The following is a 23,314-nucleotide window of genomic DNA, read 5'->3' as shown; positions in this document are numbered from 1 at the left end:
GAAATCTTTGGCAACCAGACATTTTAGAGGAGCAACAGTTAAGCGTAGTTCTCCAAACTACACATTACCTGAATGCAGCATTCTAGTTATCTTGCAAGATTAATCCTTAAAGAAAATTACCTACAGGAAAGGATAAAAGCTATTTCAAATTTACAAACATGCCAAAGCTCAAAGAGGTAAAGAATTTCCCAAGATCACACAACTGGACTGTGGAAGCTCAGGAAGATAATTTATCCATTCCTCAACAAGTCGGAGGCATCATTATGATATAACACTACTCATGAAACATTTCATGCATTTCTGGCCTATCCTAATTCAGACAAGACTTACATGTTTGAGAAAACACACATTAGATATCTGGGGTTTAGTCACAGGAGTAAGTTTGGTCACAGAAGTGGTTCCCACTTCTTGCAAGAGCAAATTTCAGCCTTAAAATGATCAATGGCCAAGGCAAGAATTTTGAGGACACAGCATATTACCTCATTATTGCTGTAATGTAAATCCATAGTCTGTCCAAAAGCAACTTTTGCTTTAGCTGCAAGATCTTCAAGTTTAACAGGCCTTGGTAATTGCAGGATCCTGAAACACAATTTAAGTTATAAGGAATTTCTGTCCATTACTTATGGAAATGTGGCAAGTCATTACTTAAGAACTATCTCAGAACAAAATTTACTACTAAAAAGACTGTAAGAGGCTATACTTTATTCCCTGTCCTCCATATTTTGAGACTTTCAAAAAAGAAAGAAAAGCAATGAAAAATCTAAAAGGGATAATCAGAATTAGATTTCATTGTAACTATTTTACTTGCTTAATGCTTTGCAAGCCTCCATTTCTGAGGGAAACTCTTATAAACTTCTACATTTTTCCACTTTAGAAAGCTAAGACAATGGAGTACCATAGGCTGACAAGCATAAGCATCAGAAAGTAATTACTCCTGTAGTCCCCATTTTTTGGAAATCCGAAAGACTATCTTACCTGAGGAAGGTAACTAAATTTCACCATCTTTACCATAATGAACTACACACTCAAACTGCCCAGTCCATCACTAACTGTGCTTCAAGTGTGCTCCTGTAAGAATGGTGCAGTTGTAGGTCAACAACTTAAGATTTTCTTTTAACTCAATGTCCCATCAAACCAATTAGCCCAAACTGTGTATAACTAACCTTTTACTATAGAAAACCATTTCATTTTTGAGATACAAGACCATTAAACAAAAAAGAGCTTTTAAAAGGCACTAAACTACTAAGGTACACTCAATTCACATTAAAAAAATAAAGTGCACTCAAGTTCTGTGAAGTATAAAAGTTAGCAAAGGGTCCCTTCCATCAGTAGTTCAGTTAGTAGTGTGGAGGTTTGGGGGACATTTTTTCTCACTGAAATGAGGCTAGAAACAAGGCCACTTCAAATTAAAAATTATTTTTAAAAATGAATTATTTTTTAAAAGATTCTAAAAACCCAAACAAACCAACCCCCCAAAAAACCCAACAAACACCAATTCTCACTATAGTTAATAATTTGGGCAGCAAGCCTGCAACTCTATCACACTACATGCTCCTTGGAACAAAGTGCCACATTCACCACTGAAAGCAAGTCTGGAATCACTTCTCTTTTTCACTTCCCATCTTAAAAACTAGTGAGAAAGCCATTGCACAATTTTTTTTCCCTGCATGATTTCTTCCCTTGATCACTAGAGCTACATGCCGGGGCAAACCGAAGTGCTGTAACTCATGCTGAGCAACGAGCCCAGGCTGTCCAGAACCCCTGGGCAAGCAGGCTGAAGTCACCTGGAACAGCTCATAATGGAGCTAGGCTCATGAGTATAAAAACCTGGAAAAGGTATCTTTCCATGCACTTACTCTGTGCTTGTATTAATATTGAACTGGTTAACTTAGTCCACTGTGAAAGTGAAATATGATGATCTGCAAAATGCACCATCTGTGCAGACTGGCAGCATGTAAACATTTCTCTGTTTTGAAATTCATGTTTCCTCTTACTTCACTGAAATTGTTAGGTAGATGAGACCTCAATTCTCAAAACCTTCAAAAAGACATATTCCCTCCAAATTATATAGGGAACTCAACCATTACTGATGCACTTTTTCATGTGATGTTCAGAGAGTCACATTAAAGGCTACCCAGAACTAGTATAAGGTTTATTGAAGCTAAGTTTTAAAAAAGAATTTAATATTTCTCCTGAGAAATAGCATGCCCAGGATATTACTTCCTTTTCTTAGTAAGTATTTTCAAAAATCTTATTCTACCATAATTTCTCTGTAAGTAGAATGAAATTTGATACTTTCAGAAAGAGACAGGCGAAATGAATTGTCAACAAACCAGTTCTGCATGGAATTATACATCCAATTCTGTAAAAGCTTTTGAGCAGCCACCAGAGAAGAGATTATACAAAGACAGATGTTTGTATACTTTAAGCAGGTGCATCATCCACCTCTCTCATAAACAAAATGTAAATAAATTTTAACTGATTAAATGAAAACAATCTGAGTCTAATAAATTTTCCTCTTACTGTTGTTAGACTGGCACCCCTAAAGTACAATCTGACCTCCTCCTCTGGGTATTACAGTAACAATAAATTATCACACATTTATTACACACACAATGAAGAACAAAAATGCATTTTCTGGTCTACTCAAACTTGAGATCTATTTTAATGACTTAAGTAATTATTCAAGGCTACAAAGATCTATCTGAAGGGTAACCAAATGAAGGATACTACATTGGACATAGTTGCAGTATGATATTTAGGTGTTTATGCATACTTAGAACCCACATTTTAAACAGTTAATTCTCTTTAAATTGTGATCATAAAAAAATTAAATTTAAGCTCAAACAAAAAAACCTTAGAGATCTCAAACACTTCAAACCAATTATTTGAAACTTTGACAGGATCATAACCAAACTCTAAACAAAGAGACAATACTGTTTCTTTACCTTTTTTCACCTCGATGTTCAAATTTGACTCTAACATCATTCTGTAAGAAAAGAGATAAAGGAACCACAATTAGTTTGTTATTACCTCTTTTGATGAAGCTCATGAACTCCCATTTAATACTCCTACACTAGAACTAAATTCCATATTAATTTTCTGTCCTTTGCAATATATCAAGTTTTTTAATAAGCCACATCTGCTGAGGTATGTGATAGAGGCTTAAAGAGTTATAAAACAGAAAGTGTTAAAAACAACTTGGAGGGTTAAAATACAAAAACTGATTCTGCAGTGCAATGGATGCTTCTGTAAATAAACATATTATTTTCTATCAATATATGTTAATATTATAACAGATTTATGACTTTAAATTTAACGTGGAACTGGTTACCAAAGAATTCCGTAACCTGAATAGGCAGATGGATTTAGCTACCAATAACATGTTTGTAAGTACACTTTGCAGCTGAGCGTCCCAGGCCTAAGAAACATGTCTTGTTTCATAAGCATTACCATAGAAACCCACACATACAATTAAGTCAGCAGTCATGCAATACATATCCCAATAACCATCTCTGTATATACTTAGAATTACATGGAAATAACATTGCTTTGCAAAATCATAAAGACTCAACCTGTATTAGCAACTACTGCAGGAAAAACAATAATGCATTCAACCACAAAGTTTATCCAAGCAACTATGTTTCATCTTCCAAAAGAACTGATTTTCAAATGATTACTTTCAAAATCCACAAACTGGAACAGTGATAAACATTTCTTCTAACTTTCTAAACACTGATTACACTCAAATAATTTTGGATCATATGTGGATGTTACCACAGTGTCTAAATCACAGCTTAGATGTGAGTTTCATGACAGTAGCAAAACACCACTGTGTTACACTCTCACAACTTTTAAAGCACAGAATGAAAATTATGTAGACATTTGGTTTTGACAGTTTAAGAGCCAAATATATCGAAAAAATTTCATTTTTAAAAGGTTAAAATAAGTATAAACTGAAGTTTATTGAACTGTAAATTAAGGATCAAATCAAATAAACATACAGTTAACTCAATTTAGGTAGAAGTCTACATCCTATCCTAACCTCTCCATATAGTAGTTCAAACCTATCAATTAAATATTTACTACTTTTTTATTTGTGTTCAGTATCTATGGAAAAAAATGCAGCTGGAAAGAACTCTTATTTCCAGCTGCATGAACAAGAAATTGAGGCAAAAGATGCAGTGAAAGAGTTTAAGCATATTTCTGCTGCTGTACTGACATTCTTTCTTGGTATGATATATGTGACAATTGGGTACTCTTCTAAACCTATAAAATGATTCCTTGGAATTTTAAAATAGTATAGTTCCAATATAATAATAGCAACAAATATAAAATCACTTTACATATGATGTAAATACCTCTATAATCTTCAATTTATTTATTGAAGCACACACTATGATCTGCTCTGAAATGCCACCATTTCATTTTGCTGCTAATATAAGAATATGAAGAAAGAAAATGGCAGCACACGTGGGAGACTAATAGCTCATTCTGGTATGCTCACTGGTCTGGCAAGAAAAATAATTACAGAAGTCACAGCAGGACATTCCATGTTCAGTACATTAGTGAGGATATTGAAGATTACCTGTTTTTTAGGAGAAGATGACTTTGGTTTTCCTGTTTCTTGCTGGGGCAATACAGGACGACTGGCCTTATGAAGCACAGCCAAATCCTGCATGATTGAATTCAAAGCTTGCTGCTCATCTGCTCAAAGAAAAAGACCAGACAAGTGTAAAAGACTGTTACTTTTGAAGGGCATTACTGTCTCATTTCACAATTAGGTAGGCATTAGTCTAAAATCTAAGAGTCTGCATTACACTTCAATACATAATTGCTAAATTAAAAAAAATTGTTGCCACATTGTTAACATTTTTATTTTATTTATCATTAACAGTGCTTAAGGAAATAGACAGCTTAATCAGTAACCCAATTCAATAACAGGTTTGAAAAAACTGAAGTCATAACAAAGATTAAACTTTACACACTGCAGGCTGTATTAGTAAGAGAAAGGGGATGCAGGAGAAAGCCTTGTCTACTTCAATTCAAACAACAGCCATAGATGAGACGTTTACTAGAGATCATACTTTCCATAAAATAAAGAATAAAAAGCAAGTTCTTTTGAACTATTTCTCCTCTGTCCTGAACAGGTATGATCATGTCCATGAGAGGCACACAAACTGCCACATGAACACCACAACTGCCTGAGCATCTGCTAATAGCCCACAGAGTATTACAGCAACCCAAAACAAAGACCTCACCACAACAAAAAAACAATAAACAAACCAAAAATAAAATGCCACAGAACTTTTCCAGGACTGAAAATACAGAGGACTTTAGGGCTTAAAGGAAGAATTCACATGTAGAATCAGAAGCTTTGAACCCAGGGGATAACTTAGGGGCAGGAATGCTACTTAAGTTAGGTTTCAAGTTGACAAAAATCCTAAATCCTGACAATCTGCTGCAGCTGTGATGTCCTGATGTCATGTTAGACAAAATCTGCCCTAGAACTGGGATGTTCCTTTAGACAGGAAAGCACTTAGGAGCTCAGAAGCCTGTACATCCATCACTAAGAGTAATTTACTTCTAATATTTCATATTAATTCCTTGCTACAGCAATGGTACTGCACTCAGCATGTATCTAGAACAGTGGACAACAAAATTTATCTCCAGAGGTGCTGACAGTGTGCTTTCATGCTCCTTCACAATGGATATGGCTTGTTGAAGAATACATTGCTAAAAGCTGTGATTTACAAAGAACTGCATTTCTCAAACATGGACCTGAGAAAAGATCAGCATTAAAAGCAGCAAGCAAGCATCCCATGTATTCAACAATGAGAATTCCTTCACATTCTACTAAAATAAAACTAAACATATTTATCATATAAGGAAATTTAAGTTTTTTAATTTAATAGATTCCTTATAGAACAGAAAGCTGGTCTGAAAATTAGTAACTTTGATCATCACTCATGCTGCTCATGCTGTCACTATTTTATTGTGTTATGGCCTATTCTAGTGCTCAGCAATGCAAAAAGTAAAATAATGCTTTAGCAGTTGGTTGGAGTTTCCAGTGGTTACTAGATTGGATATTTTACACAAAAGAAACCAAAGTGCTGTGGTAAAGCATCTAAAGTTACTAAATATCCAATATGACTCAACAATAACTTCTCTCACACAAAATGTCAGAGAATATGAGAAATCTGAAGAGCGCTGTATTCCTAGATTGAGCAACTTGATTATTAAGCATAAGATTAGAAAAATTGGCAAAACATTAAAAGATAAAAGCAATACAAAAATGTGTGTGGCTTGTTGGTTTGTTGGAATTTTTTGGAGAGAACTCAGAAATGATTACAACATGGTGAACTCACTAAAAACATAAACTTGAAAAACTGACACACAATTAAAAGTAATACAAATGTGCCACAGAAGTGGCTTAGCACTGCAATGACACAAGGCAGTAAGATAAAACTTATATGTAGATTTTGTGGTTTGAGTTTGATTCTTTCTAACACGCATCAGCACTCAGAGCACAATAAGTATTGCTCAGTACTCTAATACCATGAATCTCAGTTTCCTAAACTTGAAACTCTAAGAACAGCTGAAGACAAACAACTCTTGTTTCTCATGCAAGAACTGTGAACATGGAGCTGAATCTGATGTTGTGTTTATGTCCGTTTTGCTCGCCTTCAGCAATGTGGTTTTATAATAAAAAAAAAACAGGGAAAAGTACTACATAATAAGGAAGGGGGAAAAAACCAACCAACCAACCAAAAAAACCACAAAAGGAATATTTTCAACACTAGTGAAGCTGCTGAACACTGCCTTTCATATATAAATGTTACATTATGTTAAACAGCCAAAGCACGTTTCCCAGGATTGTAGTAAATTTTTATGTAAGTTACACAGAAGACTTACCCATTATGGCAGCGAGTCTGAAAACTCGAACTTCAGGGAAATGGTTGCTTCATTAGCATTATTTTATTTCCTAAAATGTAAAAAAAAACCCCACAATTACTAAAGTTGTCAAAGCCATGTAAAGCAGTCAACTTTTCATTGTTTATAGGCAGTTTTTCTAAGATTCTACATAGCAAACACACAGATAAACTACAAATAAGCTTGCATAGGACACACATATTATGTGTGGAGAAAACAGCTTCTGCATCCCTGAGAGTCCAAAAAGCAGAACATATATTATTTCCTATGCTATGTTTTTTGTATCAGCAGTTGCCTTGGACAATCTTCCAAAAACTTATTCACTTAAAATGCTTATGAAACATATTTTAAAATCAGTATTTGACCCAACTGTCTTAAAATGAGAGCTAATGTAATTTTCATTAAAATGTCTGTTTTAATTAGCTGTCTTAATACATTAAACGTAACAATGTATTTCAAGATTTTAGATGAAGCACTTCTGTAATATTTCTTTGTAAGCATTTCAAAGAAATACAGTAGTTCTGTGAAGCATTTTAAATCTTCTACCACACCTGAAGAAAACAAAACCAACTTATATCTCCAAACAAAAACACCCCAGATGTTCTTCCTCAACCTAGCAGGAGAAAAAACCAAACTTGGAAGCTGAAGATATTTGAGCTCAAGGGCTCACATAGGGCTAAAGAAAAATCATCTCCTCCAAGTTCCTCCAGCTACAACAACTCATTCTTTAGTATTAATCTGTGATATGTCTCACTAGAACATAAGCTAATAAGTGAGTATCCATTTATTTTCTCCTCCACCTCCTTATTCCTTAAAAGAAAACCCAACTTAAGAAAATTTAATTTTTCTGAATAACTTATGTTTCTTATTTTATCGCCCCTTTTAACCAAAATTCTCAGTTCAAATATGAAGTATAATCAGTCACCTTAACAACCTTTGTGTTAGCATTTAACGTTACTTTAAAAATAAGCTAACAACATTAAAATTTGAATCAGAAACATGATTCAGACCCTATTTTATTAAAACCTTTAGGAATTCGCCTTGTGAAATGGAAAAAGACTTCTCTTTTTAACTGGTCATTTTCACAACGGGTTATAACAACAGGGTGGTTGTGGAGAGTGACTAAAAATAAGATAACAAAAATCAACACTTTTCAAACAAGTCTATATAAATTCAGTAAAAAGCTAAAAAAGCACACCCTAATCCCTGTCTGCAAAGTAGCATTAGTATAGCACACACACAAGAGTAGACTACAATACAAAACAAAAAAAAAGGAAGCAAAGCCAAAAAATTGAAAGTCGGAGAAAGACTCAGGAGAAGCAAAGGCTGCAAATACAAAGAGCAGATGCAAAGGTAGAATAAAATTATGTCAAGGTCTTGCAGAGAGACACAAGCAGCCTGAGTTTGAATGTAATTAAAGAAGAGATGACAGAGTGAATTTCAAGAAGGTGTTTGCTACACTCTTATCACATCATCAAAGACGAATATCCTAGCAACAGCATTTTGTATATAAGGGTGGAGAGATGCTGATTCATATTCATGATTCACTTCCCACCAGCCACCTTCCAGAGTCTGGAAGTCCTTCAGAATCTGAGAAGCTAAAAACAATTTCCAAGAATCACCTGGATACTTTCTTTCTTCAGTGGTTTTGTCAATGCAAATGAAACAAAGCCTGAGGACAAGTAAGCCATGCAGATGATGCTGCTGTGTCAGACACCCTGAGCTAATTGCCCATTCTCACACACTTCTGTAACAACCAGACACGGTGCCTCTCAGTTACTAAATCAAGAACAAAAAAAAACAAAAAACCGTGAAGCAAGCAATCTACCTCAGCCTGATTTAGTAAGGAATTCAGACTTACACAGGAAGATTTTACCTACATAGAAAGGTGCTTTACACTTTCAGAGTCCAAACCTGTTGCAGTAGTGGGGCAAGAATTTCAAGGATATCAATTCCCTCCACTAAATTTTCACTAAAACAAATGAGTGCAAAGATAAATGGTTTCCAACCCCTACACCAAAGCAAAATGACATAATGTGAACTCAAAATACGAAAGACGCACTGTAACTATTTCAACCACAGGTAAAGATTAAATCTGACTTGGATTTTTCAGACTGCACAATGGACAATCAGCATATCTAATAAGACTATAAAATTTTATTTCATAGCAAGAAGAATGAGCCAGATAAAACGGTTTCACTCGAAAAATGTTATTTTTAAACAATCAAATGCTTGGTCTCACACAACCAACCTCCTATAAATCACAGCAAGCAAGGCTGACAAAATCTCCAGTCAACTGATCACTAGTCAAATATACCTACTTAACCTTTCACCAAAATAACGTGCAGCACTGCTTGTTAAAGTTTTTATTTTAAAAAAATAAACATACTATCCGTCAACAAGACAAAGGAAAAAAATAAACATACTATCCATGAACAAGACAAAGAGTAATAGCTAAATCTGAACTTCTGTAGCATTTTTTGTAACTCAAAGCAACTGTTGGCATAAATAACAATAATGACAGTACCTAGTGTGGTGAGCATAGAAGTCAGTATTGTTACAAGGCATTAGAAGATATCTAAAAGAAGGTAACTCCACAGAAATGAACATAAAGAAGAGGATTGCATATGGACATACACACAAATGAACACTGGACAAAGAGCCAGCCTTTTCAAAGAATATGAAAGCAGCAGCAGTAGCACAAAATCACGAATGACAGGAAAAAAAGGGAATTGAAGAACAGTAATGAGAAAAAGCTGAACAGTAACACATCAGATGTGAGATCAGCTTTAGAAAAACCTGGATCTTTAACATATTGTAATAATACATTCAAAAGGTATTCACAAGGAAAGCAGATAAGGGAGAAAAAAGATTAATCCAAATCACAAGCCAATGATACATTGCTAAATTAAGGTAACATTTGGAAAACAAAACCATAGTAATAAATGCAAAACACAGCAAATGCCTCAATTTCAAGGTTTACTGCCAAGCAAAATATGTCTTCTTGAAATAATTACAGATTAGTTAACAGAACTAACTGCAGCAATCACACTACTTAGGCTTTTTCAACATATTTGCCTAAATATTACATTATATTCTAGTTATTTGCTTTCAAAACTCAATTAACTAACAGGAAACCCAGAGGATGGACTAAAATAAAAGAAATCCATATTCCTACTTAGCAGAAAACTCCAATGTACATGATTCCCACTGCAGGCCCCTGGAGACCAACAATGATCAGGCAGGCACAATGAAATAGACAAGTTATGGCATAAGGAAATTACCTGAATCATGTCTGAAAACAGTTACAGTCCAGCAAAATGCATTTAAATACCATTAAGTGTTTTAAATACATATAATAATTTACTGTGGTTACTCTCCATTAATTATTAATTAAAAATAATACTAAACATTTTTAAACTGAGATTAACTGCATTTATGGTACTAAAACTGACAGGACTGCTTTCTGAATTTCTATATTCCCTGCAACCATGAGGGCACCACCCACAATTAGAAGCTGTATTTCATGCAAGTCTAAATATTGTGGTTTATTACATTTACTTAGTGATGTTTTTGCATTGAATGCATTTTGACATACTGACAATCATTTAGGCAATTGGAAAAAAAGTTGAAGCCGCAAGACTGGACAGTCTTAGCAAGAAACAGTTGAGAAGAATTATTAAACCACAATGTAATTATCTAACAGAGGTGCAATACACATTAAAGAGGCACAGTGAAATCCTTGTGTGTATAAAAATGCAGTGAATGCAGAAGCCATCTTGCCTCTGTACACAACCTGCAGGCACAGTGCTCTGTGCAGACTGCACGTGTGGGATGGCTGAAGCATCAGAATCTTTGTGCTGGCACAGAGATATCAGGTATCTACAATGAGCAGACTTGTGATTTCTTACACTGAAGACTTTTAAAATCTTCCTGGCAAGCAAAAAAAAAAGTGAATTTGTGTCTCACTGAGCCCACAGCAGCATGCAGACTTACCTCATCTATACAGCTACAGACATGCTCTGGTATTTGTTTATTTTATGAAAAGAATGGTTACTAGCTGTACTCCTTTTTGAGTTCAATTTAACACACAGACAAACAAAGTAACAACAATCCCCAAACCAATAAAACGGAGCAGACTTGCATAAAAATTGGTATCCATGGATCTTCCACTTCCAGGAAGACTAAAACCTCAAAAATCAGTGCTGTCATTTCTAGCACCTTAAATGCAGCTTTCACTCAAATTTCCTCAGGAACCAGATCTCAGAATTAACTAAAGGATCCAATGTGCCCAGTGACAACAGCAAAATTTCATTCAGATTAAATCTTTAGTTCCTGCTGTTCAATAAACTGTAATTTGACAGAGTCATGTAACATTTATCAGCTTGATGAACTATGATCTTGGCTTGAAAAACTTACAATGTGCTGGAAGGTTTGAGAATGTAAGGAAAGAGTTTTTAAAGACTGTTCTCATAAAAATGGAAAGCAGCAGTTCAAGATGAGTTTATACCAAAATTAGGCTTTTGAGATAAATATCTTAACACTTACAGCAATATTCACAAAGAATAACCATAGTCTACGAAAGCTAATCTCTCTACACTTCCTTTACAGTTGACAGGGAGAGATAAGCATATTTAGAGAGTTTCAAGACACTTAAAAGCAAGTTTCCTGCTTTGAATGAACCTCTTCTTTCCAAGTAGTATCAAGAGCCTCTATTACCTAACCCTTCATAGGCCTACTCCATTTCAAGTACACCAAAAAGATAAGACTCTAATTGGCCTCAAACAGAAAAACATCTACCTTCTTCAAGAAGATCTCTTTCCTCACCTAATTCGCATTTTACAGAAGTTCTCTATTTCCTGTATCTGTCATTGCCTCAGCAGCAGCCAAAGCACTTGACAGCTCATTTCTCAACCTAACTGAAAAATTACTTGCCTGATACATCAAGTAAATATTTCTTGGAAGTCACGATGCTTTCTTAAGATCTGTTCATGATTTTTAAACTTAAAAATATTAAATTGAGGAAGGGTCACAGCAGCTGAAACTTGCAGACAGGCACCACAGCGACACCTTCCAAAATACATTAGTGCTGTCAATTTTGCAACAGAACATACTGGCTGCAAATTGACTGTTCATCCTCCTCTCTTATCCAGAACCAGATTTTCTCACAAAGGTATGTCAAAAAGCAACAGACACAGTTCACTGGGCTACACATAACTGCATCACTGCCTCCAGAGCACTCTGGCATCTTGGAAATTTATCACCACCACCATGGTGGAAAGCCCCAGCACCACAACACAAACATTCCTTGCCATTAGCTGGGGTATATGCTAAACCAACTGCTTAGTGCTATTCACATCACAAAAATATTTAAGGCTAACTCAATATATTAAGACAACACTGCAGTGTCGACAAACATACACAATAAAACACTTCTGTGATGTTTGTAACTTTATCCTAATTTACTATCTTAGATGAACTGCGTAGCTGCATAGAAGGTGTCTCAAACAAAATAGGTGTATGGAAGTTTTAGACTCTAGAATACCATGAAACATGCAGTACAGTGAGTGCCAAACGGTGATTTAGGTGCTTCTGTGTCTCCTTCCAAAAATCTCAAGTGGTGCTCGTGGCTTAGCACTTATCAGAGCCATTTGGAGCACTTATGCTGAAGCTGTCGTGAAGGACACCAATATCAGTTTTTCTCCAAAATTTAACAAGTCAAAATATTTGTGATGAGGGGCTGAAGGCGTTACAATGAAAACCATTCCTCACTACAATGTAACTGCTTGTGCTCTATCCAAGGTCCTACAGGAAGGTAACTGTTTGGAGGGGGTTTTGTGCAACAGACAGTTCACAGCGTACACCCTAAAATAATGCAGTTTAGCTCTCATCCTTGTGACAGCATTCAAGATCACCAGCTCAGCCAAAGAACTAACTGTACACAGTACAAACTTAATCCTACCAGCACTATCAGTACTGATGATTCCTGCAGCCCTCACTATTCTAAGAATGGAATGCTACAACCAGCGACAAATAAATGGATTTTAAGAGTAACCACTCACTAAAAAGAGTAAACCTACCACAAACCACTTGTATCAGCAATATTCTATGAGCAAAAATAAAATACATTAGAAGAAAATGCAGTCTTCCAGCAGTCATTGAGTATTGCAAACAACTGCAGCATTTCAATTAATGTACAAGAGTGATTACACATAAATCATCAGTCAGATATAGCTTTTGAGGACATACAGAAGAAAGCACCTCCTTAAACTCCAGTAACTAGTTCTATCCTTTTCACTTAACCTTCCAGTTTTGTGACTGTGATGGGTTGAAATACAAGCATTTTGGGAAATAAACCAGACTAATAACCCCACTCTCCATTTCTACACCAAGTATTAATATCTACCTTCAGGTACCAAAACTGCAAAGCTTTGTTCTTCTTCAGTCTAACAGTCATATTTGACAGAATCTTCCATTCAGAGCAAAACTCAACTCAATTTCAAATTTGCAGCAGTTGAGAGTTTAAATCACGGCTGCAAATCACATCACCATTTCAAATAAAGTACAAAAATAAATTAGCACAAGGATACATATGAGCCATTTTGATTAATATGATCCACCTGGCATTTTGCTGTGACGCCAGTAAGAACAGAATCTAAGTCTCCAAGAACATTTCTGTGTCTCCACCATAAAGACAGCTTAGCCTCAATTACACTCCATCTTCCAAATTTTTCAAGACATAAATGAGAAATTGTCCTCAGTGAACAGTCTTTGTTCTACACTATCTTACTCATTCCTCAAAGCACAGTTGTTCCTCAAAGCACAGCTCTTCCTGCTCACTACTGAAGGCAGTGATACATTGAGGAAATCCAGAGTACAGTAAAACAACTATGATTTTTCTCATCTTCTGCTGCCTTGCTGTAATGTTTTCTCACTCCAATGACGCACCAGCACCTGGAGCTTCTGCTAAAATGCATTTCCTGGCTCATACTCAATTCTTCCTCATTAAGTACCCCACGTGCTCTTCTCATCATAATTCAAATTAGCTTTATACATTCAATCAGACAGTTCATTTTTTTCTATCCTCAAAACAAATATAAAATGCAAAAAAACTCTCATAATATGCTAGCATAGAATATTTAAGTAGCTAAGACATTCATGAGCCATACAGATTTCCTACACAGCACAGAAAAACAGCCCTGAATCCATCTCCAATTCAAGAATAGAACATGCAATAAAATAGCAATGAATTGAACCAGGGTGCCCGAGGTACAGACAGCCTCTGACCTCTCACACTTGGAACTGTACAGAGAGCTCAATAACACCACCAAGAAGACAGGTAAGTGTGTAACAATAATACACTGATGGACACTGAGAAAACTGTACCTGCACAGGTAACACATAGTATGCCAAGTCCAAATATTCTTTTACATGACTGTGCAGCATTTTTGTAGCAAACAGGTCTCGCTGCGCAGGTCTAAATGGACAACTTTGTAAGTTTTTACCCATTTGTAGTAGGCACTGTGTTTTAAACCGGATGAATCACAGAGGCTAAAACACTAAAATTACTAAGCTATCAAGTGCACAAACTCTTCATCACTTTACACTTTGGTAACAATCTTTAGCTGCCTGTGAAGGAAAAAAAAATCATAATTCAACCCAAACCCTCATAATAATATTTAAACCAAAATGTAAAAATAGAAATCTAGGTTTGTCAAAACACACCACAATTACATGCAAAGACACAAAGACAACCTATTGTCATAAGGTTTCCTTCTCATACCTGCACTAGCACAGTCCTTAGCAGTGGGTACCAAATGATGAGGACGTCTATGATGCTTCATTATTGTACTTTTCCCTCAAGTGATAAAAATGTAAGAACACTCATAAATAGAGCTAATAAGGAAAACTAACTAGACTCAAAAGTTCCAGAGAAAGGCATACTATGTCTGTGCCCACTTCTACCTATCAACTTTAAGAAATCTGTTCCACTGCTAAGGTTGTATTCATGCCAGGAGAGTAGTGCTGCTTATCTACACTAACTGCTGCTGCCCAGCTGAAGCCTAATGACAAGCAAGAGATCTGGAGCAAACAGATGACCCAGCTGAAAAGATTTTAAATTTTAATTAATAATCAACCTATCTAACTGATTTCACATTTCTACAGTATCAATGCCAACACCAGGAAAAGAGCAAGAACTCGTGCTGGAATTCACCCTCTTGGCCACTGCACAGATCTGGATCTTTTAAAAAGGATGACATGCATAATGCAGGGATTTCAGGAAATTACACAATATTACGTGTGACGTATAGCAAACTACAAATAATGGACATATGCATAATTTTGACAGAGCAGGGAAGAGCAGATACAGCTCTCCAAACAGAGATCTGCACTTTCAAATCTTGGTGCACTCTGTATGTGTATAGAGAACTAATCTCACTCAGTGTCATGGTCTACTTGGATTTATGGTGCTGGAGAAGTCTTGCCAAAGGCCTTCTTGCAGTCACAGCATAAGAAAGATCTATGCTTGCATGAATAAATTGGTTAAAATATAGAAGACATGGGACAGACATAGTTGTTTTCACAAGGAAGGAGGATACCAGCAGGCCTCTACAACTGTGTGTGTTGCTCAATATATTCTAGATTACACAAGAAAAAGGAGCTTTTTGAAACTCCTGTTATTTGGGCAGCAAAGAGAGGATTGACAACAGTAGAGACGGTGGTCTTTAACAGAGAAAGGAGTGAGCAATAAAGCAGGTAATTACCAGCATTAATGAAGGAAAGTGCACGTTGAGTGGAAGGGAGGAAGGAGAGCAATTGTTCCAGCTTTGCAGAGAAACCAATGGCCTTTGCACTGAATACTGCCAGCACTCAGAAATAAAGCCAGTGTTAGGAATTGTGAACAGAAGTGTGAAACACATCACTGACTTTATATTTTGAACACCATTAGCACTCCTGGGAACTTCAGCTCCAGAAGAGGATGTAGCAAAGTTGGAAAAGGTACAATCAAAAGCATAGAATGCTTTTGTTCTACAGGGGAAACAAAATAGGCAAATTAGGATTCGGGTTTCAATAACATTTGGGTGTGGAGAGAAAGTGATAAAGGGCTACAAAATTCTACAAGGAACAGAGAGATGTATTGTTATAACACAGAGAGAATGTCCAAAAGAAAGGTGGCAACAAAGGAATTCAGTAGAAGTGTTTAAAAAGTTTTAAAAAGGAGTAGTTTTTACTAGAACGACTAAAATACCTACAGAATTTCTCACAAAAGGATATTTGCATGCCTGACATTTATTTAGCTGCATGAAAAAAAAAGTCTGAGAAAAAAATTCAAACATTACTAGCTACACAAAAACTATTCCAGATTTAGAATCAACCTTTACTAAAAATAATTAGGGATTGAAAGAATATTCAAGCTAAGAATACTTACACTTTTCTGACTCTTCCATAAGCATTCATTCATGCTCATCATTGAGGGATGAATACTGAATTTTCTTTTGTTTGATTCTATCACGGATTAAGATTTTACCTAAAACTTGCCAGACAGTTCACCAATAACATATAAACTTGCTTTTGAAAGTTTCATTCAGTATTCATGATAGTGCCAGTATCACAAATACAGAAACATAACAGAAATTCCATGAAGGAATTTGCTGCAGCAAGGCATTCATTAAGCCAGTCATTAAGAAGTCATTACATTATCCACCTCATCTCTGCCTGAAGTTACTGTGCTTACTGCTACCAGCAGCACAAAAAACGCTTTTCTAAACCCAACTTTACACCAAGACAGTTATCATCAAGCCATTATGAACAAAGAGCCCCATGGGGATTTGCTATTCAAATTGATTTTTATTTTTAAAACAAAGTCTTATGCTGCAGTTATAAAAATTGTGGCACTGCTAAAAGCACACATAGTCAGTGTGACAAAACAACAATTAAATACAGGTTGAACATTACCAGACTTCAGACGCTGCATTAATAAAATATTTAGGGTGACAAATCTCATGCTCCTCAATAGAATGCTCTATTTCTTTTAGACTTTCTTTAGAAATTTAACTTCTGCTTGTGTCAGTATTTTAGCCCTCTGTTATCTTTTTTAAAATTATTATAAATTCAAACAGCTTGATCCAGATTTTTCCAGTTTTCAAAGGTCTGTTCAAGAATGAGACTATAGTTACTTCTGGTAACAAAGCATTTAAACTGTTAGCATTTACAGACCTCTTGTCTAAATTATTTTCAAGTAATTTTAAGACCAGGTGAGATGCTATAAGCACTGACTGCTTGAATACTTCTTCGTGCAAGAAACTAAAAAGGGTCTTCACTAGTAATCATTATTGGTGTCCATTTAAATTTTTGTGAAGAGCACACTGTTGAAAGAATTGCAAAATTTGTCCCATCTGTGGTCTAGCCTCAAAAATTATGGATAAAATAATTTATATAATTCTGATAAAATGGAGTAAAACCAGGGAACATGCTGAACACATCTGTTCCATAGCTGACTCTGCAATTCTTCCAATAAAGCATGCCTACAGGATTAAAATTTCTTCTGCTATGTCACTGGACCATATGACATCTCAAAATGGCAAAAGGCTCGTTCAGGTACAGTGACACTGACAGACGTTACCTCAGCAATATAATTTACTTCAAAAGACAGCACATGTACAAAACAGACCAGTAAGGACACACTTGTGCCAAGAGAAACTGCATCTAACCCTAGGAGAACTTGTCCTTAATCCAAATTTCCTGTAGTAGTGCAGGCTTATGTTCAAAAGCCACAGGGATTGCACGTGCTGGAAAACAGATATGGAAGAGCAGCAAGTGCACACTCTGCTAAGTCAAAAATGCTAAACAGAAGAAAACTAACCCAAAATAAAGACTGAATTCAATACAGGTTATATTCCTTGGAAAGATAACTCCAATATATATATATGAAGAAAGAGATAGCTGATACAACAAACACTAGTATGAGCTCCTGTGTTAGCAAATGCAGGAGCCAGGAACTTGATGCTGTTGGCAAGAAAAGAAAAAAGCCCCAACAACAAAACAAAAATAAAACCCAGCCATACCTGCATGCACACACCCTAGAATGACATTTTAATAAGGCCATCATGTTACTTCTGCTACTTGCAGAGTAACTTAATTACTCTGTTGCTCAAAAACTGTCTGTAAAACTTTGAAAAAGATACAGACAAACCAGAGCACAGTGAGACTGAACAACAAAAACCCTGTTTGGACAGTTTAGTAATGAGATGTCTAAAATAAAAGGAGACAGAGGAAGAGTCTTCATGTATGAAGACTTGGTGAAAAGAGCACAGAAACCATTATCCTGCATGAGTAGTAAGACTTGGATGAGAATTAAATGGCTTAACTAACAGCAAGACAGAGTTAAATATTAAGAAAAGCCTCCTAACAACAGTAATAGTCATATGTACCAGCTATAAATAGACCAGTGAAGAGGTGTGGTATTCCCCTCTTCTGAGTTAAGAGAAGATCAGACAAATGTCTGTCACACATGATTTCAGCATATTTCCTTCTGCCTCTGGTGGGGGATGACCTCATGAAATCCCTTCCCTTCTTACACATCCATCATTTCTTCCTTCATCCAAATGAGAGACGTTCATCAGTGTTACCATACCTGAGATTCAAAAGTACAGTCTTCCTAATACAAACATCAGAAGCATATGAATTTTATTACATTGCTGTTATCATATTGTTAGTGTACTTGATTTGAAATACAGGAAGAGAACCAAGTAAGAAAGATATTGTGAAGGATTCAAAGAAAAAAATGGCTAAAAACAAAGTTACAGCAAAGAAAAACTACTTCAGCCTAAAGAAAACTATTTTCCTCTCACATGAAAGCCTGAGTTAAAGTTTGCTGGTATATCTTAAAAAATATGCAATAATTTGAGATACAGAAGTACACATAAGTAAGACTTCACAAACAGATGGGTCAAAGACACATCTCTACAGGACTCCCTGAATTACTGATCCCCAACTGCCAGTTTTTAAAGGAAAATGCAGACACTTCTGCTTTGGTCTTGCTCAAGTAAGTCCAACTTCAAATCAGCTCATCAAGATGGGCCCTAAACTGTGCCACATGTGTATTTGTGGGTCAAGTATCTCCAGAGCAGGGGTACCCATTTCCCAGGGGAATCCCTGCAATATCACAATACAGAACTCCATCTTTGCTTTTCTCATTATCACCAATCTTTCTGCTGCTTCTAAAAGATGACCTTTAAGATGAATATATTAAAACATCCCAGAAAACCCTGCAAATAAGCATGGTTACTGTGAGAAAACAGGTTTACATAGAGCCATACACTTCATTTGTCATATTATTAAATCAAGATGTCATGCCAAGATCCAGAAGTGAGAAGTGAATCACAAATAACATGCTGAATTCTAAACACGTTCCCATGTTTCCAGTGTTATTCCACAAGCTGTGTGCAATTATAGCATGCATGATCTATTTTGACCTTAGCACTACAAAATATTAAAATAGCAAAAGAAGCATTTCTTCCTAAAAAGACTTTTCTTTTTTCTCACAGAAAAATCAGTGTGTTTAACAGAAATCACAGATTATTTTTTTTTTGTTAGTTTAGTACTGTGTCAGTCCTACCGAGAATTTTAAAAGCTCATATTTAGAAATTAAACTTTCAGGACAGCAAATCTAATAGTTTGCCTAATTAGATAAACCTAGAATCACAAGGCAATATACATATTTACATTAGCTTGACACAAAACTCCTAAGATTATCAAGCTATCTTGGAAAAAAAAGATTCCTCCGACAGTTTAGAAATCTCAGCAAGCCAAGGCAAGCAATGCAAAAACTTCTCTTTTCTTCACCTTACTCTTCTATTAGTGCCAGGTAAACCACCTGTTCAAACACCAACACAGAGCTCATCAGGGCAAACTCTACACAGATTTTTCTTCTCAAGCAATGAGTCAATCTGACAAATGTTATCTTCCTGTTCTATTTTATCAACATACACTAAAACTTTGGGGGAAAAAAATCAAATAAATTATATACAGCTTTGCTACCTTAATCAAATCTGGGTTCAATACGTATTGGTGGCAGTCATGATAGAACACACAGTGTAAAGGAAACAGGAATTATAGCAAGTTCTGATTTTTAAGTAGATTCCTGAGGAAATCAGTTATTTACAAAGTCACTCTAAAGAAAGGTATAGGTGAAAGCAGGAAAAAATAGCAACGAAAAGCTCATCAATGTCCCTTCCCTTAAAAACATCCACCGGGAATTCACAGGCAAAAATACTTTCTAGGGTATTTCGTTAATAAGTGCTTTGCCACCAGAGAACCCAAGATACTGTGCACGACAAGCCTGCAGCCATTCACTCTGCTAACACGTCTCTGCCACATACACAGCAATACAATTCCGAGGGCCTCCAACGCTCTGCAACGTGCTGCATTGTTTAAAGAAAAGAAACGCTGTAGTTGAGAGACATTTTCTGCGCGGACTAGAAATCCCCCTTATTTCAAGGCAGGCTTCTGTTATCTTTTGCCACCCTCTTAGAGGACACTGCACGATACAATACAGCCTAGAAGCTCTCAGCTAATTTAGCGCTTTGATCTTCAGTAATGCCACAGCCAAAAACTAAAAGGAGATTTATGAAGCAAGAGAAACCAATTGGAAAAAAAAAAAGGCAAAAAAACCTCCCAACCTCGTGGGTGCTGCAATGCACTTCAAAAGCAACACGGGAATAAATAATCCAACATCCACTTTTTTCCCCTGACAAAAACATCTCGCAGAATCTGACCTACATACCCAATTCACAGCACTACCACTGCAGAGCAATTCAAAGACGAGAAACCACAGCACCAGCGAGCAATCACGGGAAGCTTCAGGGTGACACAGAAATACTCGTCAGGCACGTAAAACACTTCAGACACTGCAGCGCTAATGCAAGCAAGCGACACCGGCGTGCGTCTCCCGGCACCGCAAACAACCGCACGGCCGCGCAGCTCCACCTGCGCCGGGCCGGACCGCGCTGCCCCCGGCCCGGGCAGCGCCGGGGCCCCGGGGCAAACCCGCCCGGGGCTCCCACGCACTCGGGCCGCCCCCGCCCGCCCCCTCCCCGCGCACCGACCTATGTCACGGCGGAGGCCGGGCGGCCGCCGGGGACCCCCCGCACTTCCCGGCGGCGGCGGGAGCAGCCCCGGCTGGGCGGGCGGCGCGGAGGGAGCGGCCAGGATTCCGGAGCGGAGCCCACCCCCCCGGGGGAGGGGGGGAAGGGGCCCGGGGCCTGCCCGCGCCGGAGCACGGCGGGGACGGTGACAGGCGGCGCCGAGGCCGGCGCGGAAGGAGCGATGCGACTCGGCAGGCGGAGAGGAGCGGGGCGGGCGCCTCGGGGCGCTGCGGCCGCGGCGGGGCCGGGCCGGGCCGGGCCGGGGGTCCCGTCGGGCGTGAAGCGCCGCGGCTGCCGCTGCTGCCGCCCGCGAGCTCCGCCCCGCGCGCGCCGGGCCCCGTGACGGGGAGGGAGCGCGAGGCGTCACCGCGCGGCGGCGTCACGGCGAGGGGGCGGCGCGCGCCCGGCGGCGGGGGCGCGTGCGCGCCGCGACCTACCAGGGTTCGAGTCCCGCCCGGGACCCTCCGCGGGCCAGGGCCACCGGGGCCGTGCGGCTGCATCACCGCCGGACGGGCGAGCGTAAGAGAAGCCCGGCCCAGTGCCGGTCCGCGGGTAGGATGGGAAGGTGCAGCGCGGTACCACCATTGCCGTGCTCGCTGCCCCAATGCCCCCCTCAGGCCGGCGCAAGACGCGCTGCCTTGGCCCGCCTCTTACTGTGGGGGGCTGTGCGCGCTTTTAGGACAGTTTAGACGGCGCTCTGCCGCCTTCAGGCCGCCCATGCCTCCCGGGACAGCCTGACCGCTCTCCCCTGGAGGCACCTGCTTCCCGCAGGAAGTCAGTGCGTGCAAGGAAGAAGGATGCTACCCTCGATTAATCAGCGAGGAAGCAGTCCCTGAGACGTAGCAGGGCAGCTATTACAGCTACCCTTGCGGTCTTAAGTAACCGATGACGTTAAATAATAGCATGGCACAGTAATTAGTTTTGTACAGACTTAACAGTAACCTCAGAGGCATGAACCATGGTGTGAGATGCACAAATGACCTGTGCGTGTTCAGCGGCCCCTCAGACACGGCCAGGCCCGGTGTGGTCACACAGAGCTGCAGTGCCCTGTGCTGGGGCACCTGACCGCGCTGCTGCCCACATGCTGCTAGCTGGGCAGGTGCTAAAAGGTATTTAAACGTGTAAGACATCAAGAGGTGTGCAAATCCTGGACAACCCCTCAAAATCTACACCAAACAAGGGTTGGGGGGATACTTTGGTCACCCTTAATAAACCTCTGAAATACTACTTGAACAGAAGTTTAAGATTTATGTGTCAATTTCCAGTGGGAACCACATATGAAACTAAGTAATTGCACATCAAGGTCCATAACCTGATCATTTTGAGATCTCCTACCGAAACAGGCTGCAAAGAATAATAAAACACCATCATATTTTTCAAAAGGCACTGAAGAAGATGGTGCTAAAGAGGATCTGATGAAGCACACCCAAGAAAGGCACAAGGCACTGACTCACTGATTCCAGAGCCATCATGCAGGAGATATAGTCATCTCAAAGCTAAGACACTTTGTTCCATACCTGGGAAAATTGTCAATGGTCTTCACGAGATGCTTGTCATGATCAAGAGTCTTCAATTAGGAAGTTAAAAAGGTGACCTTTTCTGCCAAACGATAGGGAAACAGCCAAGAAAATGCTGATGTGTGATGCTCCTGCACCATCAAGCAAAATCAATGAGGCACAGCTGCTTACACAGCTTTGAAAACACATCCAGTGTTTCCCTTGCCTTAATGTTCCATTTCATTGCCATTTGTCAGCTTTAGCATCTTGTAACTGGATTAAACTGATGGAGGAGGGCTTAGCAAATGGTAGGTTTTGAAGTCAAAGTTCTTTCACTACAGAAGCCAGCAAGGACTGTGGAAGATCATCCCACATGCCTGTGCCCGTGTGATGCTCTGGATTGCTGCACAAAGCCTGCCCAGAGCAGCATCCCCAGAGTGCCTTGCAGAGGTGATGTACATCCTGACAGGCATCACTGCAATCGTGCCATAATCCTGAAATCTGAGCATCTTCAGTACCAGGAACAGGATAAACAACTAAATATTGACTTTGAGATAAAAAATACCTATCATCACCAAGGACCAACACTTATGACACTGGCTCACACTGAGCTCAGCTCAAACCCAGGGGGCATGGTTCTGGGATCATGTATCATGCTACCAGAGCAAAATAAATCTTACAGAAACAGTGTAATTGCTGATATGGAAAATAACAGTAAAAAATAGCTGACAGGAGTTG

General features: G+C 38.5%; 1 protein-coding gene across 4 annotated transcripts in view; it reads right to left on the bottom strand.

Annotated features, from left to right (window-relative positions):
* MAP3K2 (mitogen-activated protein kinase kinase kinase 2) overlaps positions 1-21,403 on the bottom strand; it is a 48,343-nt gene extending 26,940 nt beyond the window's left edge. For 2 of the 4 annotated variants that reach the window (XM_064434910.1, XM_064434913.1), the window contains exons 1-5: positions 21,042-21,403; positions 6,916-6,985; positions 4,589-4,707; positions 2,949-2,989; positions 480-579 (exon numbers count right to left, since the gene is read on the bottom strand). In XM_064434910.1, coding sequence (XP_064290980.1) covers positions 480-579; positions 2,949-2,989; positions 4,589-4,707; positions 6,916-6,919 — 264 coding nt within the window. In that variant the 5' untranslated portion in view covers positions 6,920-6,985; positions 21,042-21,403. Of the gene's footprint in view, positions 1-479; positions 580-975; positions 1,069-2,948; positions 2,990-4,588; positions 4,708-6,915; positions 6,986-20,719; positions 20,826-21,041 lie in introns of those variants that run through there. The other 2 variants (XM_064434912.1, XM_064434914.1) reach the window with 2 other exon arrangements.
* Between the last annotated feature and the right edge of the window lie 1,911 nt (positions 21,404-23,314).

This window comes from Passer domesticus, chromosome 10 (genome assembly GCF_036417665.1).
Source record: "Passer domesticus isolate bPasDom1 chromosome 10, bPasDom1.hap1, whole genome shotgun sequence".
NCBI lineage: Eukaryota > Metazoa > Chordata > Aves > Passeriformes > Passeridae > Passer > Passer domesticus.
The sequence above is the reverse complement of the archived record's forward strand: the minus strand, read 5'-3'. Positions and strand labels throughout refer to the sequence as shown.